Source organism: Osmerus eperlanus, chromosome 6, assembly GCF_963692335.1.
Source record: "Osmerus eperlanus chromosome 6, fOsmEpe2.1, whole genome shotgun sequence".
NCBI classification, from domain to species: Eukaryota; Metazoa; Chordata; class Actinopteri; order Osmeriformes; family Osmeridae; genus Osmerus; species Osmerus eperlanus.
The window spans coordinates 18900469-18927439 of NC_085023.1; the positions used below are offsets into that span (position 1 = coordinate 18900469).

General features: G+C 45.5%; 1 protein-coding gene across 2 annotated transcripts in view; it reads left to right on the forward strand.

Annotated features, from left to right (window-relative positions):
• Positions 1-26065, forward strand: part of LOC134022578 (pro-neuregulin-3, membrane-bound isoform) — a 165079-nt gene extending 139014 nt beyond the window's left edge. The window contains exons 4-9 of one of the 2 annotated variants that reach the window (XM_062464210.1): positions 3286-3312; positions 8568-8670; positions 9966-10092; positions 15747-15865; positions 17639-17824; positions 21931-26065. In XM_062464210.1, the coding sequence (XP_062320194.1) occupies positions 3286-3312; positions 8568-8670; positions 9966-10092; positions 15747-15865; positions 17639-17824; positions 21931-22561 (1193 nt within the window). In that variant the 3' untranslated portion in view covers positions 22562-26065. The remainder of the gene's footprint in view (positions 1-3285; positions 3313-8567; positions 8671-9965; positions 10093-15746; positions 15866-17638; positions 17825-21930) is intronic. The other variant, XM_062464211.1, reaches the window with a different exon arrangement.
• The last annotated feature ends 906 nt before the right edge of the window (positions 26066-26971 follow it).

The window sequence follows — 26971 nt, forward strand, 5'->3', positions numbered from 1 at the left end:
AGAGGGAGAGTGAGGGAGAGAGAGGGGAGAGAGAGGGAGGGGAGAGGGAGAGTGAGGGAGGGAGGAAGACAAGGACAAGCTAGCCTCAAAACAAAAGAATATGAAGGGCAGATACTTTATGGGGTTAGAGTAAAGAAAATCTTGTGTGTGTGAGAGGGTACGTGTAATAGGACAAATCATCTTTAATCCTGGATATTTGAGTCTTTTTGATCTATAATGAACAGACACCGTAAACCATAACTTCAGCCTGGATGAAACAAGAGTCAATCTAAACTCTTTCAAACTCCTCTGTAGTTGAGAGCGATTTCTCAGGCCATTGATTTCCTCGCCAAAGATGAGTAAGCGTAAATTGGAAATAAGGATGGCATATTCACTGTTACGTACAAAGCGATCCCCTTCGTACGGGTTTGGAAATGTGAACATGATGCAATCGGCCCTGTGGCACATCAATATAGCAATTTATTATGTCAGAGACGGCAGGAGAGAGACAGAGATGGAGAGAGAGGAGACAGAAGTCCCTCGCTCATTGTGGCATTAGGCAAAAAGTCACAATCGACGGACAATAACAATGGAATAGGGCTCTGGTGGTGATTGGATTCTAGCAAGTAGAAAGCGAGGTAGTGTCACAATTCTGTGGGGAAATCATATTTAGGAGCTGCACAGTATTACTGACAGGGTCACAATGAATGCACCTCTCCAAGGTACAGTATAAGACATAACTTTTCAGGTGCTTCTTTCTTTTGTCAAAGATCAGCCAGAAAGATTGAAGGGCTTTCAAAGACACAGTGCAGCATTATACCCAGAAATCGAAAAATACATTATTTTGTGTCCTGTTCCCACATAATTCTGAAGATATACCGTAAGCTACATGTGGACTTAAAGAGAAATAACTAAGCTTTTGAAAAGATCTCACTTCTCCTCAGCTACGGAAGAAAGGACAGAGAGAGAGATTTAGAAAAAGACAAGAAAATTCAATATTTCTTCTTATTGGGTCTTTCTTTCGTCTCTCACCATGCGTCGTCATGGCGTCCCAGGGGAGCTGTATCTGGGCTGGCTGGTCTTGACAGGCAGGGCATCTTATCTGCCTGAGGTGAGGAAAGGAGAGGAGGAGGACAGGAGAGGAGAAGAGCCCACATGAGAGATAGAGGCAGACAGTCGCAACAGGGACAGGGTGTCAGCCAGCTCTCTCTCTCTCTCTCTCTCTCTCTCTCTCTCTCTCTCTCTCTCTCTCTCTCCCTCTCTCTCTCTCTGTCTCTCTCTCCGTCTCTCTCCGTCTCTCTCTCCCCCTCCCTCTCTCTCCATGTCTGTCCATCTGTCTGTTTCACCCCTCCCTTTCACATCCCTGTTTGTTTTCAGGAGAGCTTTCAGCTTCTGGGGATGTTTGGTATTTCCAAAGCTATTTCAGACCGTTTCACCTACAGACAGGTGGAGAGGTGTGCGTGCGGTGTGCGGTGTGTTGGCACTGTGTGTGTGTGCTTTTGTGTGTGCGTGCCACAGGGAGGGGAAGCGGGGCGACTGGCCGCGGTCGCTTTCCCGTCGCCTGCACCTGTCTTCCCGTCTGGCTCAATCACACTACGCTCGCCAGGGGTGCGGCACCTTGGAGCACACCGCCATCTTTTCTACCTCAGCGTCCGCACGGAGGCTTGTGCTGTTACCACGGAGATGGCGCTCACAAAATGTCACCTTTGACAGAACGGAGAAGAGAACCTTTGTTCCATCCAAGGACAACCACCCAGTCTCTCTTCACATTATACCGTACGCATTAAATGAACCAGCCTGAATGCTTTGCAAATAAAGACCCACCTCCAACCCACCTCCAAAGCGTGACAGCTAGAAAACTTCTGAAGCAAAGGAAAACCTGTTTATGAATTCTCTCAAGTTGCATCTAAAGACCTTAGCAACTTTAGTCTAACTTTCCCAGAGAGCATAAATGAACCACTAAAAACGTGTTCCCAACAAGCCCTGAGTGGGTGCTGCCATATGGAGAGATGTCTGTCTGCGTCTCCCACAGCTCTTCTGATCATCACACATGCTCTTTCATGCCGGGGTTTTCTCGGTGTTCTTGGGGAGAGAGGGAGACCTGACGCTTCACATTAGCCAGTTCACAAGGGAGAGTGAATAGGTCAATTACGTGCATTTTGATGAATCGTGTCCATGGCATTGTTTTCAGTTAAAATTGGTCGCAGCAGCTTACGATAAACTGTATCGTAAGCAAAACCGCCCGATACCATCGCTGAACAAGGGAGATTTCAATCTCTTTCTCTCTCTCTCTCTCTCTCTCTCTCTCTCTCTCTCTCTCTCTCTCTCTCTCTCTCACCTCTCTCTCTCCTCTCTCTCTCTCTCTCTCTCTCTCTCTCTCTCTCTTCTCTCTCTCTCTCTCTCTCTCTCTCTCTCTCTCTCTCTCTCTCTCTCTCTCTCTCTCTCTCTCTCTCTCTCTCTCTCTCTCTCTCTGGCTTTCTGAGGGAGAGAGAAGCGAGGGATTACTGTTTCCTGGTCACCGCCTGAGCCTAAGTGAGAGATGATGTTTTGACATCTTTCCATACAAATCCCCCTATGATTAAGGTTGAGGCAACGACACCCCTTGGCATTCAGCTACAGAACCCAATCAATCATGCGCCAGGCAACGCGCAGAATAGAGGGGATGGCATCGCAACGGCAGCAATGCAGCACATACCTGGGCTGTTTCACCGACTCTGCAAAGGGACGCTTTATTCACTGTTTTAGTCTGTTTCTTGGCAGGCTTTAAAGTCTCACTCTCAAATCTGAGGATGACGAAAGTCGAACAAATTTTTTAGAATAACGGTGATTTAAATTGGGGACTTTTCATTCCAGACGTAGGTTACAGGCGTGCGGCAGAAGCTGCACATGTGGCAAAGGGAAACGAGCCGTGTTCGACATCTGTCCAAAATGCTCGTCCTTCACAACGCTGGGGTCGTTTCGTCAACACTATTAAAACAACATGAGATGTTCGTTACAACTCTTAGTTTATACATCCTGTCTTATTTACGCTGTGCGTGTGTGTACATACCTGTGTGGGGGTATTGGTAACATGACTGTGTGTGTAGTTTTGGTCTGTGTGTCATCTGCACTGATTCACAGTTTCTTCTGAAGCCAAGTGACAGTGGAGGTAGACAGCCAATAAAGATCCTCCTTACATGTAACCGACGACGACAACAATCCCGAAACGATGATGTTGCTCTCTGTGACAGAATGCTCACCTGCGTGGTTCTAATGGCTGTTTCTTCTGTTTCCCTCCCTCCCTCCTCTTCTCCCTCTCTGGAACAGCAGACCACTTGGGCATTGAGTTTATGGGTAAGCAATACTTCCCCCCCCCCCCCCCCCCTTCTTTCCATCCACCGCTGTGAGTCATGATTATGACCTTGAGTTTTCGTAACTGTTTCAAGTTCACATCACTGTGCATAAACCACATTCCATGACGTACATTATGACATTGCATGCAGCATTGTAACACATAATGTTGGTCCGAAATTCATAATTTAATGCATTTTTATGAAGTTTGTTTTATTTTTATATTTGTTTTACTTTTTTATACTGTTTTCCCTTTTGACACGCACATACACGCACGCACACATACACACATACACACATACACACATACACACATACACACACAAAATCACACACACAGTTTCTCCCTCCCACCTTCTCCCAAAGTTGCCCCTTAGAATACTAATGCTCTCCAGTCTCCTTGGAAACGCAGAGAGCTGAGAATCAGGCAGCATACAGTGAGGGAGATTTAATACTGTTGGCACGGTAACAAACATTGGCACTGCCCGTATGTGTGTGTGCAAATGTGAAGGTTTTCATCTGTGTGTGTGGGCATCTGCTTGAGTGTAGGTGTGTGTTTGTGTGCGAGCATCTGAGTGTGTGTGTGTGTGTGCGTGTGTGCGATCATCTGAGTGTGTGTGTGTGCGTGTGTGCGATCATCTGAGTGTGTGTGTGTGTGTGTGTGTGTGTGTGCGATCATCTGAGTGTGTGTGTGTGTTTCTAGATGGGAGTGCCGTCCCCATCCTGCCAGTCTGTCTCCAGGTTGGCCACTTGGCACCTGAGCCAATCACGGGTATCGGTGCTAAAGAGCCGTTGTTAATGACATGGCGAACCGTTGTCAAGTAGAGAGCCTCTCATCCAGGCAGCTGGCACTGTCCAACCCCGCCTCGGCAGCCCAGTAAACAGGACACACACACACACCGATCACGGTGTCTCCAGACACCCCAAAAAATCCTGCTGAGAGCTGAGCAAGAGAGCCGGAGATTAAGATTCACTTTTGATGTATTTATTTTTTCACCGTCATTTTAAGGGATGTGCTGCATAAGAGCAGAGGTAAGGAGTTTTAGGAAAACTTTCAGTGTCATCATGTTGCATGAGGGAGGAATTATGGCCATTTCTGCATAGTTACTGTATCTCAGCAGCTGGTAAATCTGCTGGTGTGAACATTGATCTGTATTTGGAGTGAGCTCAAACCTGAGTCTATGTGTCTGGATGGTACTGAATAAGATTGCAACAATGAGAACAAGAAACCTAATCTTGTCTGTACTCATACAACCAAGAACCACTTCATGTCCCCCCCCCCCCCCCCCCCCCATATCACATTTTTCATTTCTCACTAACATGAATAGGTGTATTGCATCAATATTCCCTTTCCATTTGAGGTCATTGAACTCTGACTGGGAGATGTTTTCCCGGAGCTGTAAATCAATGCCAGAGCCAAAATGTTGCACGCAGCTATTTTCAGTGTACGGAGCTGGAGTCAAGTAGATTTTCCATTTTTGTCTGAGGTGCCTGCAGCATGATTTGCAGGTTGGGGTTCAACTACACCACAGAGATGGAGACTGGCGTGGGGACAGCTCTAGCCTGTCACCTCCTCTGGAATCCTCTTGATCACAGGATTATCTTAGGCGTGCCTGTAGATTCATGCTCCTTTCACCAGTTCTCACCCCTTTGGAATGTTGTCTTAATTCTAATGATCTTGGTGTCTGGGTGTCGGTAATCAACAGTCCCCCAGCGCAGTGTGTTAGGTCTCTGCTTAAATGTTTTAATCTGCTCTAATCTAATCTGAGCCAAATCCTGTCCGACCCTGTATGGATCAGTGCCCTGTGTGAGTGTGTGTGTGTGAGTGTGAGTGTGAGTGTGAGTGTGCGTGTGCGTGTGCGTGTGCGTGTGTGTGTTTTAGAGGTAGTATGTGCAGGTAAACAACAATGGTGACAGACAGAAATAGAGACATTTTAAAATGCACATCCTCAAATCCCCTGGGCTGGCATAATGGACAAGTACTGTAATCATGTGTGATTTTGTTGCATGAAAAAAAACAAGGATTGTCATACCAAAGCAGAACTGTCCTGGGAGCTGACCACACTGCTGGGTTTTTTCACAGGAAAACAACACGCACACCTCCTGAAGTGACAGAGCGCTTTATTGTGAGTGTCTATTCATTTGGTGTGTGGGTTTGAACCCTGCCATGCAGATGCAAGACTCTGCGAGATAGCAGTGAAGGTGACATCATCAAAGCTCCGAGTCAGAGGTTGACAGTGTGTATGAAAGGTGGAGGGGTTAACAAAAGAAGAGATGCAGATGCGGGGATGAACGAAGAGGTGGATGAGATGGGGAGAGTTACGGGGTGAGTCAGGCTCTAAAGGAAGAGATGGTGGGCAGAGGGAGAGAGACAGGGGACACAGGAAGGGAGAGATGGTGGGCAGAGGGAGAGAGACAGGGGACACAGGGGAAGGGAGAGATGGTGGGCAGAGGGAGAGAGACAGGGGACACAGGGGAAGGGAGAGATGGTGGGCAGAGGGAGAGAGACAGGGGACACAGGGGAAGGGAGAGATGGTGGGCAGAGGGAGAGAGACAGGGGACACAGGAAGGGAGAGCTCTGGAGAGATGCCGAGAGAGATGAAGGACAGGGCGTTGTCATGGTGATTCTGATAGAGACAACCATCAAAGTCCAGAAACATCCAGAAAGCCAAACGGCATGTGTGCCTATTTTGTGAAAGCGTGTGCTTTTCTGTGTGCGCGAGTGTGTGTGTGTGTCTTTGCCTTGGGTTAGAGTTAAATGTCAGTGTCTGCTGTCATTAGTAATTCTAATGACAGTCAACTTTGATGGAAGGAGAAGCTGACAGTATCATGGAAGGCCACCGAACCCTCTGCCCTGCCTCACTGCCTCGCGTCACAACACATCCACACTCATTTTCCGAGTGAGGGCAACGAAAACATCTCTGAATTCAGGACAGTTCTCTGTTTGTGTGCTTGGCTGTCTGATTGTGTGTGTGTCTGTCTGTGAGTCTGTTTCTATCTGTCTGTGTATCTGCCTGTGTGTCTGTTTCTATCTGTCTGTGTATCTGCCTGTGTGTCTGTTTCTGTCTGTGTATCTGCCTGTGTGTCTGTTTCCATCTGTCTGTCTCTCTCTCTCTCTCTCTAGTTTTCTCTCTTTCGTCACTCTCCATCAGTCTGTCTCCATCCCTCTTCCCTCCCGCGCTAATCGCTGGGAGCCGCATTGTTGTTGATGACTCCTGCAGTCGCGGAGGAGGAGGAGGGGGGGGGGGGGGAGGCTAAGGAGGGGTGGGGGATGAAAGGCTCCTGTATGTTGCGGCTGCACCACCTCTGGAAGTGGAGCCAGGAGAGCAGGGGGATGCCTGCTTCGCTCGGCGGGTTCGCTCGGAGTCTCGCACGCTCACGTCTGACACCCCTCTCAGATGCTCGGAACGCCGCCAGCGTGACAATTACTGTGTTTATTGTACCGTTGGAGTGCGGTTTAAATGAATGATATGACTCTCTCTAGATTGGCGCTGTGTCACTGCGGTGTGATGAGACACTTGCTTTGTGGTGCCATGCTCGCTCATTTCACTTGATAACGGATTGCTAGTCTCAAGCTGTGATTGGGCCAAACAACCCTTTTGGGAATTCTTAAAACTGTTTCTAAATGGTTTAATGTTTGCAGGGTCCACAGAATCTTGCATAAAATCACGGAGGGAGGATAGAATAGCTGTGTAAATGCAGTGTGCATTCAGGTGGATATGGTGGTAATAGTCTTTTATAGTCAACAAGCATGTATAAGCGCTTAAAGTGATCAGAATGCATCACTTCATGCACACTGCGGGGTTATGTTTATGTCCTAGATGTAACTGTCATTTTGTCCTCTGTGAAATATTTATCGCATTGTTCTGTTGTTGCAGAGGAGCAAGGCCCGGGCACACAAGGTGAGCTCTTAGGTGCGAAATAAATATCGGCGATGACCCTTGCGCCCTGACAAAAACACACAGCGCAAGCCTCTTCTCCTGGGTCGTATGATTTATTCAGATCGAGAGTGCTCTTCTGCATAGGAGTGTAAACAAGCCCGCCAGAGGATGTGAGGTGTAGGGGAGCCCGACCTTGGCATCGTGTCCTGCTCGTACCTGTGTGTTTGTTGTGTGAGAGACATGCTGTAGAGGACATACAGACCCCGGCCAGGGACTCACAGCTCCTCAGTCTGATCACAGTCAACTCTGTGTTCAATCATTTGGACAAAATGGCAAATGTTGACGTCACGCGCGCACACCACACGCGCACACACACACACACACACACACGCACACCACACACACACACGCACACCACACACACACACACACACCACACACACACGCACACGGTTTTATCCAAAGAGGAAGTACATCTGAATATCAAGGATCAGAAGTGCATAGTTCATAGTTCACAGTACTTTGGTGGTCAGAGTCAAGGGTCCATTCGGCAGAGCACAGTGCAATGTAACCACAACTCAACTACAGTATTACATAGTACAGTCAGGAAACAAAACACTGTGATATATTGTTCCATGTTGTGAGAGTTGTTTTGTTTTACACCATGCCATTATGTTTGTATTGGAGGCGATTTGAGAAACATTTGGCACGCATTAGCCTCCTAAAACGTTCCTCGACCTTTTTGATATCGACCTGTTTCATCTTTTTCAGCAGTTTCCAGCAGATTTGTCTCCATCAAACCACTTGCTCAATATTCCCGACTTTACAGAGATTTTCCTGGTATTTCTCTTCAAGGTCTGCAGTACTAAATAACATCTGATTGATTGCCTATTAACGTGACTGAAGGCAACCGTGATTTACTTTTTTCTTATGAAAGGAGACAGATGCCATTTTTCTTCCTTAATAGTGTCCTATGCAGCCATAACTCTTGTCTACTCTATTCAGGCTTCATTACATAGAGAGTCCATTACAGAACCTGTACCTGAGCACACCTGTACCAGGGGAGGGAGTGACTGTGTTGTGTGGCTGTGATGAGGGCGGCTGGAGTTCAGTAATTGAGGGTTTTTTGAGGCTGGTGAATTGTCAAATGAAAAAGGAATGTGGAGGTTGTAATTTCAGCAAACATCATCCTCATCATCCTCTTCATTCATCCTCATCATCCTCATAACCCTCATCATCCAGTCTTCATTCAATGAAAAAAAATGAAGATTGGTTCAACAATAACCCTGAGATCTTCGGTCTGATTTTTCTTGCCCTTTTTGGTCTCGGTGTTGAGACATCAATGTCTTTTTCATTCCTCTCTTCTCCTTTCTGCAGAGAGCAAGGAGGTCTACAAGAGGCAAGTGCTGTCAATCACGTCCATCGCCGTGGGAATCAGCCTTCTGGGCATGCTCTGTATGGCTCTCTACTGCCGCAACAAGTGAGTCCTAGAGGAGCCCCTCCTCACACACTCAGACACAGAACCAGCACACATGCAATAAACATGAGAGAGATAGAGTTCAATATTGATCAAGTCTATGCTGATGCTGTTCTACCATGACCTTGCAGCTTTAATTCCCCATTTGAATTCCTTGCACAGTGTTAATGAATAGTGTATGTGCATCTGGGTGCGTAGCTCATATATAACTTTAAAGGTCAGCTCTTCGCATGGTGGTTGATCTATATCTCTATCTTTACATCTCTCGGTTCTTTCTGCTCTCCTCTCTCTTAATCTCTCAATCTGTCACTCTCTTTTTATTTTTTCAAAACAAAAATCTCCAATCTCTCTCTCTCTCTGTCTCTCTATCCGTGTCTTTCTCTGTATATTGTAACGGCATGTGATTGTCTGTGAATCCTGTTTGTGTTGGTTCTGCCTGAGGGCCCTCTATCTAGATTGCAATGCAGTCTCCTCTTCATGTTCGCCATCAGCGTGTCAGGTCAAACACCCGAGCCATAATGGCGAGCTGTCATTCAGGGTATATGGAGCAGAGAGCCTTGTTGATAGATTGCATTGTAATTTTTTGGGCTTCATAATACAATGATATGAGTGAGTAAGCATCCTGACAACAAGATAATCGGATCAAAGCATGATGTAGTACCGTTTTGCTTGAATGTATAATGGTGAGCCACTGCAGGGGTTCTGTCAGCACGGCCAATCATGTATCTACAGGATGAAAGACAGATCATTGTTCAACCACTTCTTGTTGAGTAGCTTCATCAATCTGTTTCCAGAAATGAACAGCATGACTCAGTCAAGGTCAAGAAGTGAAATACTCCTTGTTTACAGAACAACTTACTGTATATTTTATTACTGTAGCTGGAACACAATACTCTCACTGTTGAATTACGTGATCCCAATTAGACCCCTTGAATGTTAGTTTATTAGGAATGTGCATAATCGTGATGAAACATCAATGATCTCCACATAATAAATCTAAAAACACACAATTATCCACACTCTGTCTTTGGCGTTTCCAGTCATTTTAAGTTTCAATTAATGCGGGGTAAGGCTGGGTTTGGTTCAGGGGTTAATAAAGGGTTGAGCAGTGGTAGTCCTGGTCTGGTTCACCTGTCTGGGACTTGAAAGGCAGGGCCAGGGCTGTGTGACAAGATGTCACCGTATCATCATTCAGACCAGGGTTTTGTGATAAGATGTCACCGTATCATCATGCAGACCAGGGTTTTGTGACAAGATGTCACCGTATAATCATGCAGCATGCGTTTCCTTCCCTCCAGGAGGCGTCGAGAGAAGCTGCAGGCCCACCTGAAGGAGACCCGAAGCCTGAAGAACTACAGCGCCAACCGCCCCGTTCTGGAGCCCAAGACCAGCTTGAGACCCAGCCCTGGCCTTCAGCTACAGAACGTGAGCATACATAATGGAATTCTAGTGTAGCAGACGTGTGTTGATGAACATGAGACCAGACCCACCTGAGAGCTGGAGATCTTGTCTGCCTGAGGGTTACAGGGAAAGTACAGCAGAGTTAGGCCAGATTGGTTCCCTGGTGGGAGACACCTGTCCATCCATTATTATCGAAGCCCTATACCCAGAATCGTGTTTCTTTAAGGATATCCAACTCCCAGTTAGAGTAAAGAGAAGAAGAGTCGGGTTGCGGTTTGTTGTCTAAAACACTGGCTATTCCCTTGCCCCCTTCCCCGACCCCAAACCATTCCACTTCAACTTTGAATGAGAAACTGTGTTTGAGAGGCAGAGAACACAGCCCAGTCAGCTGGGACTTTGGGCCTGCTGGTCGCGCTATTCATCATCCGCTCAGCCGCCTCTGTCGACACAGCGATCTGGGATCTGTCAATCCGTGGTGTTTGCATGGCAGGCGTACCACCCCCCCCCCGCGCGCGCCCCCGCACCCCCCGACCACTCCCACCCCCAACCCCCACCCCTTAATTTGATTGTCAGTCAAACATGGCTGCGACGCTGAAACCAAGAGGGACAGGAGAGGTATCTGAGATAACCTTGTTCTGCGTGCAGCAGCGCCAGGATATAGATTCGACTACCTGCTCCGGATCCATCACAAACACACATGCCTCTCAAGGTTACTTATTCAGTTCTACTGAAGCTGATCAGAAACACACATGCCTCTCAAGGTTACTTATTCAGTTCTACTGAAGCTGACATTGTTATGATTACATGCCATATTGGAGATCTTGTTTTGTCGCCCTGTGGATATGAAGCTAATTTGAAATTACAAAGAGGGTGTTATTGTCAAAATTCTGAAGGGAATTCGTCAAGATTTTTTTGTCAAGGTTTTCCTGTCTATGTCCTTATTTTAGCAGGGTATACGCACCAGAATAAATATCCTATGCCATGACTGACTTACCATTAACTATCATATATACAGTATCTAGTGTAGCAGCCGCGGTTTTTTATTGGATTTTTCCAAAGTTGTCCTTCCCTTCGGATGAAGATCTTGATAAAGTTGATAACACCACGTATCTTTGTTACCTGCCATCTTGTTTGATATCCTCCAACTCTATAGCCTCCAATACACAGTAGACAGTTGCTTTCTGACAAGAACATTAACTTAACACTTGTATCCATGGCTTAGTTTTCAAGTCTGGGTATTGTTTTGTTGACTGGGGATATACACCAACTGTTGTTTTATAATGTTCAATACTACTGTTGCGGTGAGCAAGTCTGGCTGTGGGTTTGCCATGTATCTTCGGAGGGTGTTTTATTTCAACTCCAGTCTACTGGGAACTTATGCAAATACAAGCTATTTGTTTCTTTTGTGCCTACCCACGCACATTCATATTGATTTGTGTCTGCGAGCGATCAGTTAGCCGTATTTCACAACATGGACGCCTCTTTGTGGGGTCAATGCCATGCCATGCTCTCTCATACACAATCATACACACAAACATGCACCCCATAATCAGGTAAAAATAAACTCATGTATATTCATGTATGCAAACTCGCACTCAAATACTGTATACCTGTCCTAAACACTCGTCACCATCGAACAGTTCAAACAGTTACCATCAAGGCTATTGTGTTATTTTCCTCCAACGCTGTTCTGTGGACTCTTTAGATCTCTTGCTCCCTTAGGCAAAATGCATCTGTCAGCAGAGAGAGACAGGAAACTTATATGTGTTACTGATGACGACTCCTCCCCCCCTCCACCACCAATCACCAGACCCTTCTGCAGGGCTCTGGCTGGCGCTGGTGTAGCCGTGGCGACTGTCGCCTCGGGCAGGATGGTGGCCTCTATCTCTCCCCAGATTAAAACATCCATTACGCTAACATGCTCCCCTGCTGTGAAACCACCCTCACCACCACCACACCTCCGCACACACATTCATCACGTTTTTTCGCGAGGCTGTTTTTAGTGAGATAAATGCCGACATCTCTCCGGGCGCAGCAAAGCAAGATGGCCGCCGATGTCAGCGCTAAAGCTACTGGGCTAGATTAGACTGCAGGGCACACCTGCTATGTGTGGCTATATGTAGATGTTGCCAGGTTTTACCCTTCTGTAACTCAGCACTTTAGATAGCCTGCCAGGTAAGACTTTCCTCATTAGATCGGAAGTTTAAACGTTCCGTTTGTAAAAGGCTTGTAAACGACATTCATGTTTAAAATCACAAAGTAACACGTAAAACGTGTTCGCTTTCAGTAAGCTGAGGTATTCGGTTAAACATTCTGAGCTCAGTTTGAGTTAAAACATCCACGTCAGTTGAACAACAGTAGGCCTATATCGTCCACCCATGTTAATTGATCGTTTTCCTGTTTAAATCTCCCAGGTTCTTTAGTCAGGCTGCAGGCATATTTTTCAGTTGTTAGCTAACTTCACATTTTCTTTGTCACAGTCTGAATAATGAGTTTATGTTAACCGCCAGGGTAGATAATAATTAGCGAGACGCTGCCATGTCAACGTTGTTGTAAGGGAGGAAGCCAGCGGGAGATCCAGCCTGAAGGCTCCTCCTTTAAAGTGGCTGCCAGCGCGTACTGTGAGTGACAGGGGACAGGCAGAGAAGGTTTGATGCCGCCGTTGTCACGGTATCCTTAGGCTGCCACCACTTTGGTAGCTGGGCTGGTAAGAGTCAGCAGGGAAAGGATAGTCTGGCACATCAAGTCACTGAGGTGAGATATGTCTAATCCTCCTTTCTGGTCTCCCTTCATAGCTTTTAATGTTAATGATCTCTCTGTAGCTCTCTCTGTAGCTCTCTCTGTAGCTCTCTCTCTCTCTCTCTCTCTCTCTCTCTCTCTCTCTCTCTCTCTCTCTCTCTCTCTCTCTCTCTCTCTCTCTCTCTCTCTCTCTCTCTCTCTCTCTCTCTGTCTCCTTCTCTCTCGCTCTCTCTCTCTCTCCCTCTCGCTCTCTGTCGGTCTGTCTGTCTGTCTCTCTATCTCCCAACTTTCTGTCTCTTTCTCCCAAGTCAATCTCTCTCTATCTCAGTTCTCTCTCTCTTGTGCTCTATTTTCCCTATCTCTTCTTCCCTGCAGCCAATCCTATTTTGCTGTCTTGTACCTCAAATAACTGAATTTCATGGTGCCTTTTGTGAAGGCTTGTTACAGTTCCTCCAGTAACTTATATTTTCACCCATCCTCACAGTTCAGGATGTAATTTACAATGATTTATTTGTGCTGGAAAATTATTTTACCCTCAATAAGCTGTTTTTATTAAATGCATTGTATGTAATCCATTTCTATGAAATTGTAGATTTTGCATTATGAAACACACATATACACATTTAGTTGCAATGCAATATTGTCAATTAGAGAGTTTTGCCATGATAAAATGAGTTTGGTCCTCCTGGAGAAGGATCGGGGTGACAGGGTCAGTCTAATGATCTGGGTGACAGGGTCAGTCTAATGACCTGGGTGACAGGGTCAGTCTAAGGACCTGGGTGACAGGGTCAGTCTAATGACCTGGGTGACAGGGTCAGTCTAAGGACCTGGGTGACAGGGTCAGTCTAATGACCTGGGTGACAGGGTCAGTCTAAGGACCTGGGTGACAGGGTCAGTCTAAGGACCTGGGTGACAGGGTCAGTCTAATGACCTGGGTGACAGGGTCAGTCTAATGACCTGGGTGACAGGGTCAGTCTAAGGACCTGGGTGACAGGGTCAGTCTAATGACCTGGGTGACAGGGTCAGTCTAATGACCTGGGTGACAGGGTCAGTCTAATGACCTGGGTGACAGGGTCAGTCTAAGGACCTGGGTGACAGGGTCAGTCTAATGACCTGGGTGACAGGGTCAGTCTAAGGACCTGGGTGACAGGGTCAGTCTAAGGACCTGGGTGACAGGATCAGTCTAATGACCTGGGTGACAGGGTCAGTCTAAGGACCTGGGTGACAGGGTCAGTCTAAGGACCTGGGTGACAGGGCCAGTCTAAGGACCTGGGTGACAGGGCCAGTCTAATGACCTGGGTGATAGGGCCAGTCTACGGATCTGGGTGACAGGGTCAGTCTAAGGACCTGGGTGACAGGGCCAGTCTAATGACCTGGGTGACAGGGCCAGTCTAATGAGACGCGTCTCTGTTTGTTGCTCCTCATGCAAGATGAAGCCATGTCACTGGCTTCATCTTGCATGAGTCTTGGCTTGTGCTGGGAAATCTCTATCGAAGAGACAAGCTCTGCCCAAGTCAGGACTGTGGACAGGATTCTCTGTGTCTTGAGAGAGAGAAACAGAGAGAGACAGAGAGAGAGAGAGAGAGAGAGAGAGACAGAGAGAGAGAGAGAGAGACAGAGGCAGACAGAGAGTGACAGAGAGAGACAGAGAGAGAAAGAGAGAGACAGAGACAGACAGAGACAGACAGAGAGAGACAGAGAGAGATACAGAGACAGAGAGAGACAGAGAAATTGTTTTAGAGGAACTGCCTTGACTCCTTGAAGGTCACATCCTCAAGAAATCATTTATGGCATGAAACTTGTATAGTTCAGTTGGTATCCGGAGGATCTGTCTTCAGTGAATGTATTTTAATTCTGCTACAATGTGGGCTTAAATTTGCAGCAGAAAAAATAAATCTGATTTTAGCAATTAAATATAATATTCAGTTATCATATCATTGATACTGTTACACAACTACTATTTTAGCTAACTTAAAATCTTGAGACAACCCCCTATCTGGGGAAATAATGAAACAATTTCATATAGCAAAGGAACAGTAATAGAGTTTCATAATAATACCCTGATCTTTATTTTATTTATTTATTTTGCAGTTAACATGGCAACTCAGTCTTACTTCAGGTAGAGCCATGTGCACTGATACTGATATTTTGAACGTTGTAGCAGAAACTAGCAGCAATAATGTTTAATAATTAGCAGTCTAATTCAACCATTTGCAATTATTCAACCACAAATATGAAACCTTTACTGTGGCCAGAATTTAAGTACCAACCTCTTTTATGGAACACAATAATATAAAACCCTAAGAGATTACATCAAAGTACCATTAATTAACATGTGACTCTTCTGCAGATTTGTACATCTGTCATTGGGAATGGAGGTGTTACAGCTAGGCTAATCTTGTCGTCAGGCTTTAATATCCAATTAACATGACTACGATCCTCTGCACCTTTCCTTATCAACGATCAACACTCCCACCACATTTCTCTCTCCTTCTTTCCTATTTCTCTCTCTCTCTCTGTCTCTCACAGCCAAACACTCATTCATCTCTATCTCTCTCTTATCTTTACATTTCTCTCCCTCCTCTCTTGTTTCCTCATCCTCTCGAGAAGCAAATGGAGGCAGAGGTAAGGCGAGTTTCCCAAGCAGAATCTTGAACGCCATTTAAGTTCCATTTAAATTCCTGTGATCGTTCCTCTGCAGTGAAGTGGTGGCACTCCTGGGCTCTCAGAGGGGAGATGTGTGTGATCGCGTTGAGTTATGCTCAGGAGTGAAAATCTTGAGACACGACTCAAAATGGAACCTGTATCCCTCAGCGAACGGTTATGGAGTCTGTTCTGCAAATGACGGGATTAGCTTTGTCGAGTCTGCTGCGTTGATGGGCGGAAATGAGTCGAGACTTGTAACAGGTGAGCATGTTTTTTTCCTGTTTGTTTCGCAGTATTGCAAGAGAGGTCCTCAGACTCCGGAACATGCTGTCTCTCAGTCCAACTTCGCCCAGTTCAACTCCACTACTCCACCCAACAACTCTAAATGCCCCAGCGCTGGAAAACACCACAGGTTTGATGCCAAACACACAACCACACACACACAGGACAACGATTGGGGCTTAATCCAACTGAGGTGTTCAATATATATTCTCTCCACTAACTCAACGCTGAAATCTGGGTCCTGAGATTAGCACGCAAACCCAGCAAGCTGTGAAATGATCTGTTCTCTGTGATGCACCCTCTTCCCAGAGAAATGATCACAAAGGTGATCAATGGAAGTTCAATGTCCCCGAGAATAATCCTGTGAGATGCATTGTGGGGGAGAAATTAAATTATCCACATTATAGTGCAGTCAAAGATAATTGTAGATTTATTGAATGCTCTGAAGAATGAAGGTAATTATAATCGGTGATAAATATCCTGATGTGCATATGCTCTGAAGGGACATAACAGAGAGGATCCAGGGCCATGTCTGCTACCACACACACATTTATGAGCCCAGAGCTCTATAGCAATCATTTCTTTATTCATCAGGCCATCAACAAGCCAGGAAGTATCACTAACTCCATGCTATGTTTCCAGGGCAACACATACGGTGTGCACCACCAATATTATATGATTACATGATTATCAGGGAGTCAGGTGGCTGAGCGGTGAGGGAATCGGGCTAGTAATCCGAAGGTTGCCAGTTCGATTCCCGGTCGTGCCAACTGACGTTGTGTCCTTGGGCAAGGCACTTCACCCTGCTTGCCTCGGGGGAATGTCCCTGTATTTACTGTAAGTCGCTCTGGATAAGAGCGTCTGCTAAATGACTAAATGTAAATGTAATTATATGGCTCATATGCCTCACCCTAAATGCAACTTAGTCAAAGCGTATTAAAATAAATCTGTAACACTAGATCCAGGTGTTTGTAATAAGTGTTAGTTAATAGGTAATAAGGCCTGTATAAGATGCTTTTAAACATGCACGTGTGCAACTATGCATGGTGGGAGTGCGTTGGAATTACATGCCTAGCTACATGCCTGCTTGAAGGGAGTCAGGTGGCTGAGCGGTTAGCAAATCGGGCTTGTAATCTGAAGGTTGCCCGTTCAATTTCCGGCCGTGCCAAATGACGTTGTGTCCTTGGGCAAGGCACTTCACCCTACTTACTGTAAGTCGCTCGGGATAAGAGTGTCTGCTAAATGACTAAGAGTGTCTGCTAAATGACTAAAATGTTAAAAAATTAATCCACGCTCTTTCCTACGCTAACTGTTGAGCTTCAGCAGCAGATTGAAATCCCCCCTCTGTTGTTGTTTGTTGTCTGGATTGAAGAATTGTAATGAATTACATTTTCAAAAGATTCTCATGCTTTGTTTGATTGCACTTATGTCAATTTAGGAGGGGGGGGGACGCTTTTGTGAGACAATAAAAAGGAATATGAATTCAAAATAGCAAGAAAAACTCGTCGGTTCGTTCTGTCGTTACAGTGACAGGCCGATTTATAGATTGCAAGTCTTATATTATAATAATTTGATGGGTTAACCTTTATAGATGCGATTTATGACATCTCGCGTGAGAGAAGGCCTGTGATTTGTCAATCATGCTTTTCTCTGTCCTCAAATATTTCGTAGCAGCAGTAAGCCCACAGACAACACGCCGACAGCAAACCCGTTAGGGCAGGAACTGAGAGTGCTGCAGATTCTCATAAATCTTAGACGAAAATAGGTCACCAACTGAAATGTCAACAATAACGAACATTGTTAGTTTATAGAAAGAAAAAAAACGATTTTTGAACTTGACTGCGTGTATTCTACAGAGCCACTGCATTGCCATCCTAGATGCTGCGGTTTTCTCTTTTCGCAGAAGTGTATCGCTGTCTCACAGCCCAGACCAGAGGTGTCGAGCCACCCATTGGACAGTGCCTCGCAGAACTCCGCCCATACCCAGAAGCAGACTCAATCCCATTGGAGTATCCAAGCATTCAGGCCCCGCCTACCAACACCTACAGGAGATGGAGTCCAGTGAAAGGGAGGTGGGGCCACAGACAGGGTGAGTCACACTCCTGGATACCTCACTTGGGTCAGTTTGATGTCATCCACCACTTAAGTGATTACGATTTGGGACCGCAATTCTTCCGGTCAAAACAGTTCAGTTTTGCCAGCTCTCCCAGGGTTCCATCGCCCTGGCTAGCTCCCATACTCGGTGGAACACAGGAGGGGAGTGGAGACATCATCATGGATCTGTGCATGCCGTGGTCAGAGAGTTTGTGTTGTGTCTCCAGCTCCCCTACAGTACTTCATAACACTTCTTGATCCGTATGTCATCTTTAAACAAAACGTCTTTAACTTCCACAAAGTAATCTCCCTCTCTCTCTCGTCATGCTTAAGCCACCCTCTCTCTCTCTTTTTCCCTCTCTCTCTTTTTCCCTCTCTCTTTTTCCCTCTCTCTCTTTTTCCCTCTCTCTCTTTTTCCCTCTCTCTCTTTTTCCCTCTCTCTTTTTCTCCCTCTCTTTTTCCCTATTTCTCTTTTTCCCTCTCTCTCTTTTTCCCTCTCTCTTTTTCTCCCTCTCTTTTTCCCTCTCTCTCTTTTTCTCCCTCTCTTTTTCCCTCTCTCTCTTTTTCTCCCTCTCTTTTTCCCTCTCTCTCTTTTTCCCTCTCTCTCTTTTTCCCTCTCTCTCTTTTTCCCTCTCTCTTTTTCTCCCTCTCTTTTTCCCTCTCTCTCTTTTTCCCTCTCTCTCTTTTTCCCTCTCTCTTTTTCTCCCTCTCTTTTTCCCTCTCTCTCTTTTTCCCTCTCTCTCTTTTTCCCTCTCTCTTTTTCCCTCTCTTTTTGGCTGTCTCATTTTTCCCTCTCTCTTTTTATATTTTCCTTTGACTCTTGTTCAGTGTCTCTTTCTACCTCGCTCTCTCTGGCCTCCTCTTTTCCTCTCACACTTCATATAGAGTCTTCTAAATTAAGCCCTGTCATGTGGCAGGCATCCTTGCCGCTGACAAAGCTCAGAGTTTCATTTCAAGAGTACAAATTTCAGAGCCAGCCATTTTTTGAAGAAGAAGAACTGAAAAAGGGACTCACTTGCAGTCCTTCTTTCTCCCTCATTCCGTCTTTGTTTTTCAATGTGCTGAGCAAAGATAAAAATGAGGTCACGCAATGTTGTGATCTGCAGAAACATGGCACCATTTCAAAGGGAGTGCTGCGTCTAGCTGGCTATACTGGGAGTTTTTGCGCTAATGACAGTCCCATACTGGCCTCTCTCTTCATGCCCTCTCTCCATCAGTGCCTTCTCTCTCCTTCTCCCTCCCTCCCTCTCTCTTTCTACTCATGCTGTCTCATTCTCTCTTATTGTTTTCTCTCTTTCCTCTCCGTCTCTGACCTTCTCTGTGTAGTTCATTAAACTTCTTTGAAGGAATCAAAGGGCAGTACGAAGGGAAGCGTGACTCTGGTAGCCCAAATGAATGGGCTACCAGCTTCCAGGCCCAAATTGGGGTACATGTTCATCAGGGTTTAGCAGGACATTGTCACACAGGGACACAATAGCAGCTAAGGCGGTCGATAGGAACAGAATGGCAGTTGACGTTGGAAACAGTGTGAATTGTTAGTCAAATGGAACTGTACTGCTTTTCAAGTTCTTTTAGAACTGGTTCATTGGTCTTAGGGGCCCCTGCGTGGCTACTGATTGGCCAACATTCACATCGACAACAGAATACCCCCCCATCCCCAACACCTAACCGGAGTTGCCATGGAGACACGCGTGCAGTAAAGTTGAGACTTGGCCACAATACAAGGGTGCAGGGAGGGGAGGGAGGGAGTGAGTGAGGGAAAGATGGCCAGGAAGGAAGAGAGAGAGAAGAGGAAAACAGTGGGGGAATGGTGAAAGCGACCTTATTTGCATTTGTCAGGGACAACAGAACTGGTAGAAAAATCCCGTTCTTCGTGTGCCATGTCTGTCAGGAAACCAGCCGTTATCTCCGGAAAATGGCACGCAGACAGAATGTCGCTGTGTTCCGTTTTGTTACCAGTATTTTTTGATAAACCTGTCAGATTCCAACTGTCCGTCTCCACATCCTCCTGAGTAAAAGGAACACAGTCATAATCAGCCTGCCTCAGAGTGCAGGAGAGCAGTATTGAAGGATTTCAATCAGATAGAGCAGTGTATTTTGCCATGGTGACTTGGCTCCTTTCTACAAGGTGTCCCCCCCCCCCCCCCCCTCCCTCTGATAGATTTTTCATTTTTCATGGTCAGTTCTCTGAAGGGAAGATAGATGCATTTGACCTTAGCCATCCTGTTCAGAAAATACTACAAATTCCATATGCCGCACAACTCTATGCTTCTCACCTCATGCTTGATCTAACTTCAACTTGTTGTAACTACAGTTGTACACCAACCATCTCTTAGCTCCTGGATTTCCTGCCCACGAACAGCAGAGACTTACTGATTGTGGCTTTACTGTAAATGAGCACTTAATGAGTCCAGGCACTCATTTATTCGGGGGGTTCCAGGAATGACCGTTCTCCAAACTAGCGGTTGGACTGCTCCTCTCTGGCAGGTCTGTCTGTCTGCCTGTCGGACACATTTCAGCTGTCACAGTGTCTCTCTGCAGTGGGTGCTTTCTCCATTAATCAGTTCAATTTGGAGCATCATGAGTCCGCCTGCAGCGCATCAGTCTTGGCACGTAGCATGCCACTCTGGTTCAGTCAGAGACACCCAATCAGGAAGCAGAGCTTCAGCAGGCTTGCTGCAGTGGCAGGATGTCGACATGCTGACACCTCGTAACATGACACACAAACACTGGTGACTGATGTCTCACATCAGGCCTTCTCCAAAACTCATGTCACTGTAAGTATTAATTCAACTCTGCTGTCCAGAACAGGAGTTCTACAGTGATTGTGAATTATTTTTGTTAGCCTAGGTCTTACTTTGACTCTCTTTACTTTGACTCTTTCTCATTTTACATTGTGATCCTATGGTCATGTTCATGTATTCTGATAATATATTGATGCAATTTAGTTTTTTGGTAGCTGATCTAGATTTGAATATATTCTGTCTTGTACTGTCTTGAACCTAAGGATGAAAATTAAGCTTTGTTTTGCTTTTACCCACCTAATGTGTTGGGCAAAGACAAGTTGGTCATACAGTATAGTGACCAGGGCCAAACCTTATTTGTCTGGATATAAAAAACTTTGATTTCTAATATCAAAGCAGATTTTGTCTCTGAAAGTTATCTCAGCTATTAGCCAGCTGACATCCCTTCTTATCACAAAGCATTCTCTACTCTGGTGTTATGCAAACCAGCACCACTTTTTCATCAATGTGTTTCGGCTTTCCGAAACCAAAAAGAGAGAAACAGTCCCCCCTTGATGTGGGCTTAACCATCTGATTAGGCTATTACAAGAGAAAGTGACTCAAGTTAAATATTGATGCGACACGAGCAGCTAGCCTGTGTCGAGGATTATGAATTATTACACAAAGATAATGAGCTTGGGGGTCCTCCGCCAGATTGCAGCTCGATTGAGACATGGATATCTCCGAGGAAGGGTGTGATTGTTGTTCTAATGCGAGGTGGCTGTTGCCGTATCACTTTGAGAAAAGAGGCAAGACAGACAGAGCGTGAAAAAGAAAATCAATAACAGATATCCCTCAACCAACACATTGACTTTTAAAAAGGACTGTTCTGTACCAAAGCGCCCTTTGAGCGGAATGCAGAAATCAAAGAAATTTGGTGAGCATTTAGCTAACATGATCGGCATTTTGGAGGCATTGTTCTTTTTTACCTGCACGGCTCCCCAAAACACTTAATGCACTAAACTTTCACACAACGTGCTCCATCTTAGACAGTATCCCCAGTTGGGTGGGTCGTCGGATCAATAATGCAGCAGGTGAACTCCCTCTTACCTCTCCTTGTTCATATTCCTCTGCAGTTTTTACTTGTGAGTGTGTGGCTAGATGAAGACATAAAAGGAAGACGTCGGGCCTCATCAGTAAGCTTGGCATGCCTGTGAGACAGAGGACTGGATGTGGGCCTACGCGTAACTTCTGTGCTCTTTGCCTGAAAGCTTGAAAGGCTACAGTTGAAACGATCAAGATGGGGGTTAGGTAAACATCAGGGAGTTTCCACGCCGCTCGTTTATTTTCTCCTTCTGTGTGTTCCGTCTCCCAACAGGTGCCAGGGAGCGCGAGCCGCCTCTGACCCCCGACACGACGCCTTCCTCCGCATGCAGCCCCCCGGGTTGGTGGAGCGCTCGGCGGGGTGGGGCAGCAGGGTGGAGGTGCACTGTGACATCCAGGAGGTGACCTCCAGCTCCACCAGGAGCCTGAAGGGGCCCCGGCGCACCAGTCCCTCCTCCCCGCCTCCCTTCCGCTCCTGCTCCATCCCCATCATCCCCTCGGTCCAGGCCCAGCAGGACGAGGTTTCCTGCATGCAGACAGCCAGCGGCGGCCCTTCCTCCTCTACCACCTGCGAGCCCGGGCCCAGAACCGACGGAGGAGAGGGCTTCGCCTTGATATCACACGACATCTCCAACACCACTTCCTGCTCGTATGCCGTTGGCCAGAGGGACGAGGTGGCGCTGCTATTGGAGGAGGCCCAGGAGCAGCTCAGGGCGTTGGCCCACGCGAACAGGAAGCACGGTGACAGGAAGGAGGACTGTGGCTCCGCCCTTGAGGCCAGAGAGATTGTTTGCTTCTTGATGCCCAATGGAGGAGCTGGGGGGTTTAGCTCTAATGGACCCATGGAGACCCAGTTGCTAAGCCCTGAAAAACCCCACAGAGACACAGCCCAGAGTGGCCAATGAGAAGACAGTTTTGGGCTTCTCCCTTCTTGTTTTGCAGTGAACCAACCCTGGGGTATTGGGGTCAAGACTGCAGAGTTGTGCGCGTTAGGGATACGATACAATTTGTAAAAAAAAAAATACAAACACCTAAAACTAAAAAGAATGAACTGTGGAAAGGGAACAGATGAAGGATCTGAAGGAGAAGAGAAAAATATTTATATGCATTTATTTAAATGAGAAACTTCTACTTAGACAAAAAGAAACCAAATAGTCTGTCATCTTCATGGTGTTTTTAATTGTATAAAGAATATATATATATATAAATATATATGGATATAAATATATGGAATTCAAATGGTGACCAAGTACAGTGGAGGGATATGGGAATGATGTACTTTTTTTCTTTTTCTTTTTTTACAACAACTCCTCTGGTTTTGGAGCACCATTTTGGGACCCAGTGCACCCTCCAAGCTCTGTATGTTTGCTTAGTGTTCTAACCTCTCACTGGCTGCCACACTACAAAGACCCTACCACCACAAACCAGAATCTGTGAGTGTTATGGAGCACAGACACCCTCCTATCTTTACCTTGGATGTACAGTTTACTCCGCAGAAAATGTGACGGAATAAACAATTGCAGAGGGATACAATTAGTTTGACTTTCCCTGAGAAACTTGGCGTGGAAAACAATGGTGTCTTCAGAGACCCTCTTCAGAGCCTGTTTTCAGAGACTTCTGTTGACTAGGCAGCCCTGGTTCGAAGCTAACACAGTCTGCTAGCTCGGTGTGTTTCGAAGCTAACACAGTCTGCTAGCTCGGTGTGTAACTGATGTTTTTTGTACGTGAGATTCCTCTTCTGTTGACCGAGCTGTATTTAGCATGGGTGTCCTCCACCCCCCTTCCCCAAATGTACACACACACACATCTCATGCAGAATGGATCGTAAAAACAGATTTTGGCGAGTTTTCTTTTTTCAATTTGGTTTGTGATAAACAATCGGCTGCTTTCTTGGACCTGTGGAGAGGAATCGAATTGAAAATGTCTGTGGTATCCTATGGAATTGAGACAATTACTTATTTCTGTTTGAATTTACAACCAACTGTTTAAAAAAAAAATTACAATGACGGTGGAGATTCTGGTGTATCTGTTTTTATTTTTTTATAAGGTTCAAAATTCTGCCCCCCCCCCCACCACCACCACCACCACAACAGTCTATCAGATTGTGCATGCAAAGATCATCTTTTTTAGACCCACATTACTATTAAGCAACACTACTAGTTCACTTAATAACTCGAATGTTATTCGATCTAAACTGTTTTTTTTTCTCTCTGTATCAAACAACCCCTTTCTGTACTAGCATTGCCCAGTAATTGAGAGGGTACAATGTATAGGGTTCCACACCACAAATACTCACTGTCATCACAGCACTGTAGATGTAATACCAGCCAAGTAGGGCTACAGTACTGTATATCAAATCCATTTGTGGTGATGACATCTGGAGGGGTAGAGGTTGATCGTAAAGATGATTCTGTGTTTAACCACTCATAGGTTGGTGCATCTCAAATGAAAACCTTTTTAGCCCTGATAAACTGATGATTTGTGTCTTGCAAGCACAATAGTATTATAGAAGGTTGCAAGTCTACAACCAAGGTATTTGGTTGTATTTGGTTGTAGACAAAGAAACTTGGAGGCTTTTTCTTTATCACTAAACCTCAAGGATTTTTTAAATCTCCTGCAACCACTTAGTAAATCCATTTTGACTGGTGGGGTTTGGCTCCTCGAAACGCACTCTCTACATTTTTGCAGCCGATTGGCTTTCAGCAATTATGAAAAACTCATTTAAAGCCAGGCATCTTCGTTTCCACCCTGAACATCTGAAAATGACATTACATGTGCCTAGTAATTGAACATTGTCCGCTACATTTTCCGTTTCCCCGACTTTATCAGGGAATAAGGCAGCGGAGAAAAAAGACTCTAGTCAGAATGTCAGTCTGGATTAAAGAACTCATTGCCTTTCCTGTAAATTAGTCGGAGATTACGCTGTCCACATAAAAAAGAAAAGAAAAGCGAAAAGAAATAATTTTTTTACATTTATTTGTACTCAAACCTCTTGTCAGACTCGACACATTTGTACAGGTAGTGCAGTGAATGCACAGTGTGGGCTTGATTTTGGTGTGTGCTTGCTTGTGTGTGACAGACAGTAGGTGACAGTGTGTGAACGATCGTGCATATTTACACGAATATCCATGCGTGTTGCCATAACATTGGCCCAATGCAAACGATGACATGATGCATGTGTTTTTCGCGCTAGCCGGACTGGACTGCATTACCAGGCGGCTTGGCAGAGGAGGTTTCCCTTGTAGCCCAGGCCTGGTCAGCGTTAGAAAGCTTCAGGCTGGCTGATGGCAGTCTGCAGGGTCATACCATCAGGTCCACACTGATAAGAACCCAGTCTGATCCTCATGGAACCCTCGCTGCCAGGCAGCCTAGCCCGATCAGAGCGCGTGCCGGATCAACCACGTGCCACGCCGCTAGACAGAAGACAATCCCGCCCCTGCCCTAATACAGTGGAACAGTTTACAATGAGAGTGTCCTGAAGTGTAGAGCGTAAAGCTTGTCTTTTAAATCCCTGTCCTCGAGAAACCAAGGGGTGAAATGTGTCTTTTTGAGGTGGGAAATGGTGGTATTTCAAGGTTTGTAGTTTCAGACAAGATGATGATGACGGTTGGCAGGAAAGGTGAGAAACGCGCAGCAGGGGAGGTTAATACTACAGCATGCTAATTTCCATTTGAAAAGGCCCGGCGTTGCACTCTCCAAAGTTTATTTGATAAAGCGCAGTGAGGCAGAGAGAAGAGTTAATCCATGGTGGAGATTGTGAGCCTGTGAATGAGGACACATCACTGGAAGGATGATGGGATTTAAAACAGAGGGATGGTGAAATGGAAAGAATCTACCGACTTTGGCTCGCCCACTGTGAGTTTGTTTACCTGTGTGCGCATGCAGGTTTAGCACTTGCAGATACTGTGTGTGTTTGTTTGAGTTTCTGTATCCCGGCACTGGTTGAAGCTACTGTACACAGACAGACAGTAGGCTACAGTATTTCCATAATAAACCGGTTTTCAATACCTGATGGTTATAGACATCAACTCAACAGGATTCCCTCTCAGCTTTGGATCTTGTCACTACAAATGGTGAAATATGAGATGGGAGAGGAGTCTAGATATCCTAGCCTCGAGCTCTACACAGGAGCGGTTCAGTGTGTGTGTGTGTGTGTGTGTGTGTGTGTGTGTGTGTATGTGTGTGTGTGTGTGTGTGTTCTGGCCTTTACTCACACACTGTTCCTGGTAATGTAAAAAAAATAGTCCAGTTGTGATATGAAAAACATTGTTTTTCATATCATTTCTATCCATGGCAGTGAAGAACCTTATTTCGGTGGTACCCCTAAAAAAAATGATATAGTGGATTTTTTCAGTTCATTTTATTTTTTTAATCTTTTCTTTTTTCAATAAAGATGAGTCTTCAGTGTTGCCAGTGTTTCCTTTCTCTTTGTGCATGTGCATAAATCAATACACCGTAGCCATGACGACCATATTGTACTCCAAAGCAATATTAGGAATTTGTCCAGTAGCCGAAACTTGTGATTATCCACAGGTGTAACACACATTGATCTCGATACATTTTAAATTCTGTAGGTTTTTATAATGGCATGGCAGAAAATAAGGTTTGCAAGAACAAAGCATGTGCTGTATAAATACTTGAGAGCAGGTACAGATCTCTGGAGTTCATGCTGCCTTCTCACGGTCTCATTACAGAAGTGTTGCCAATCGATTAAGTTGATTAAGAACGGCAGATGGCACAATCCACAGAGACGAATTGACTAAATCAAGTAGGCAGTTTTGATAGTAACCATCGATAAAATGCTGGTTTGCAAAATATTTAAACAAAGGATAAGAAATTGCACCATATAAGACCTCTTCCTAATCTCCTACTGACCCTTAAGGTTAGAATAACGAGACTGGCTGGCTGGCCTGCTCTCTGTAGACAGTGGTAAACTAATCCCTCCTGTTCAAATGGATCGTAGAGAGAGCATTCTGGCGAAGCCTACAGCAGAGTTACCAGAGAATGAAAGCTATTGTTATTGTTGTCTCAATTGTGTAATGTTATCAAGTGTACTAATAGTCTGGCTGTTATGAAAGACCAACATTCATGCCATTCATTTTGTTTTACATGGAACTTACAGCAAACTCACTTTTCGTGAAAGTTGTTTGACTATAATTGTTTTGGAAGACATGTAGATCATAATGTCGTTTTTATCCAACCTTCTCTCGGTACATGCCATTGAAAGCTGAACAACACCTGTTAACTGAAAATGAAGACATGGGGGTCAGATGGCTGAGCGGTTAGGGAGTCGGGCTATTAATCAAAAGGTTGTT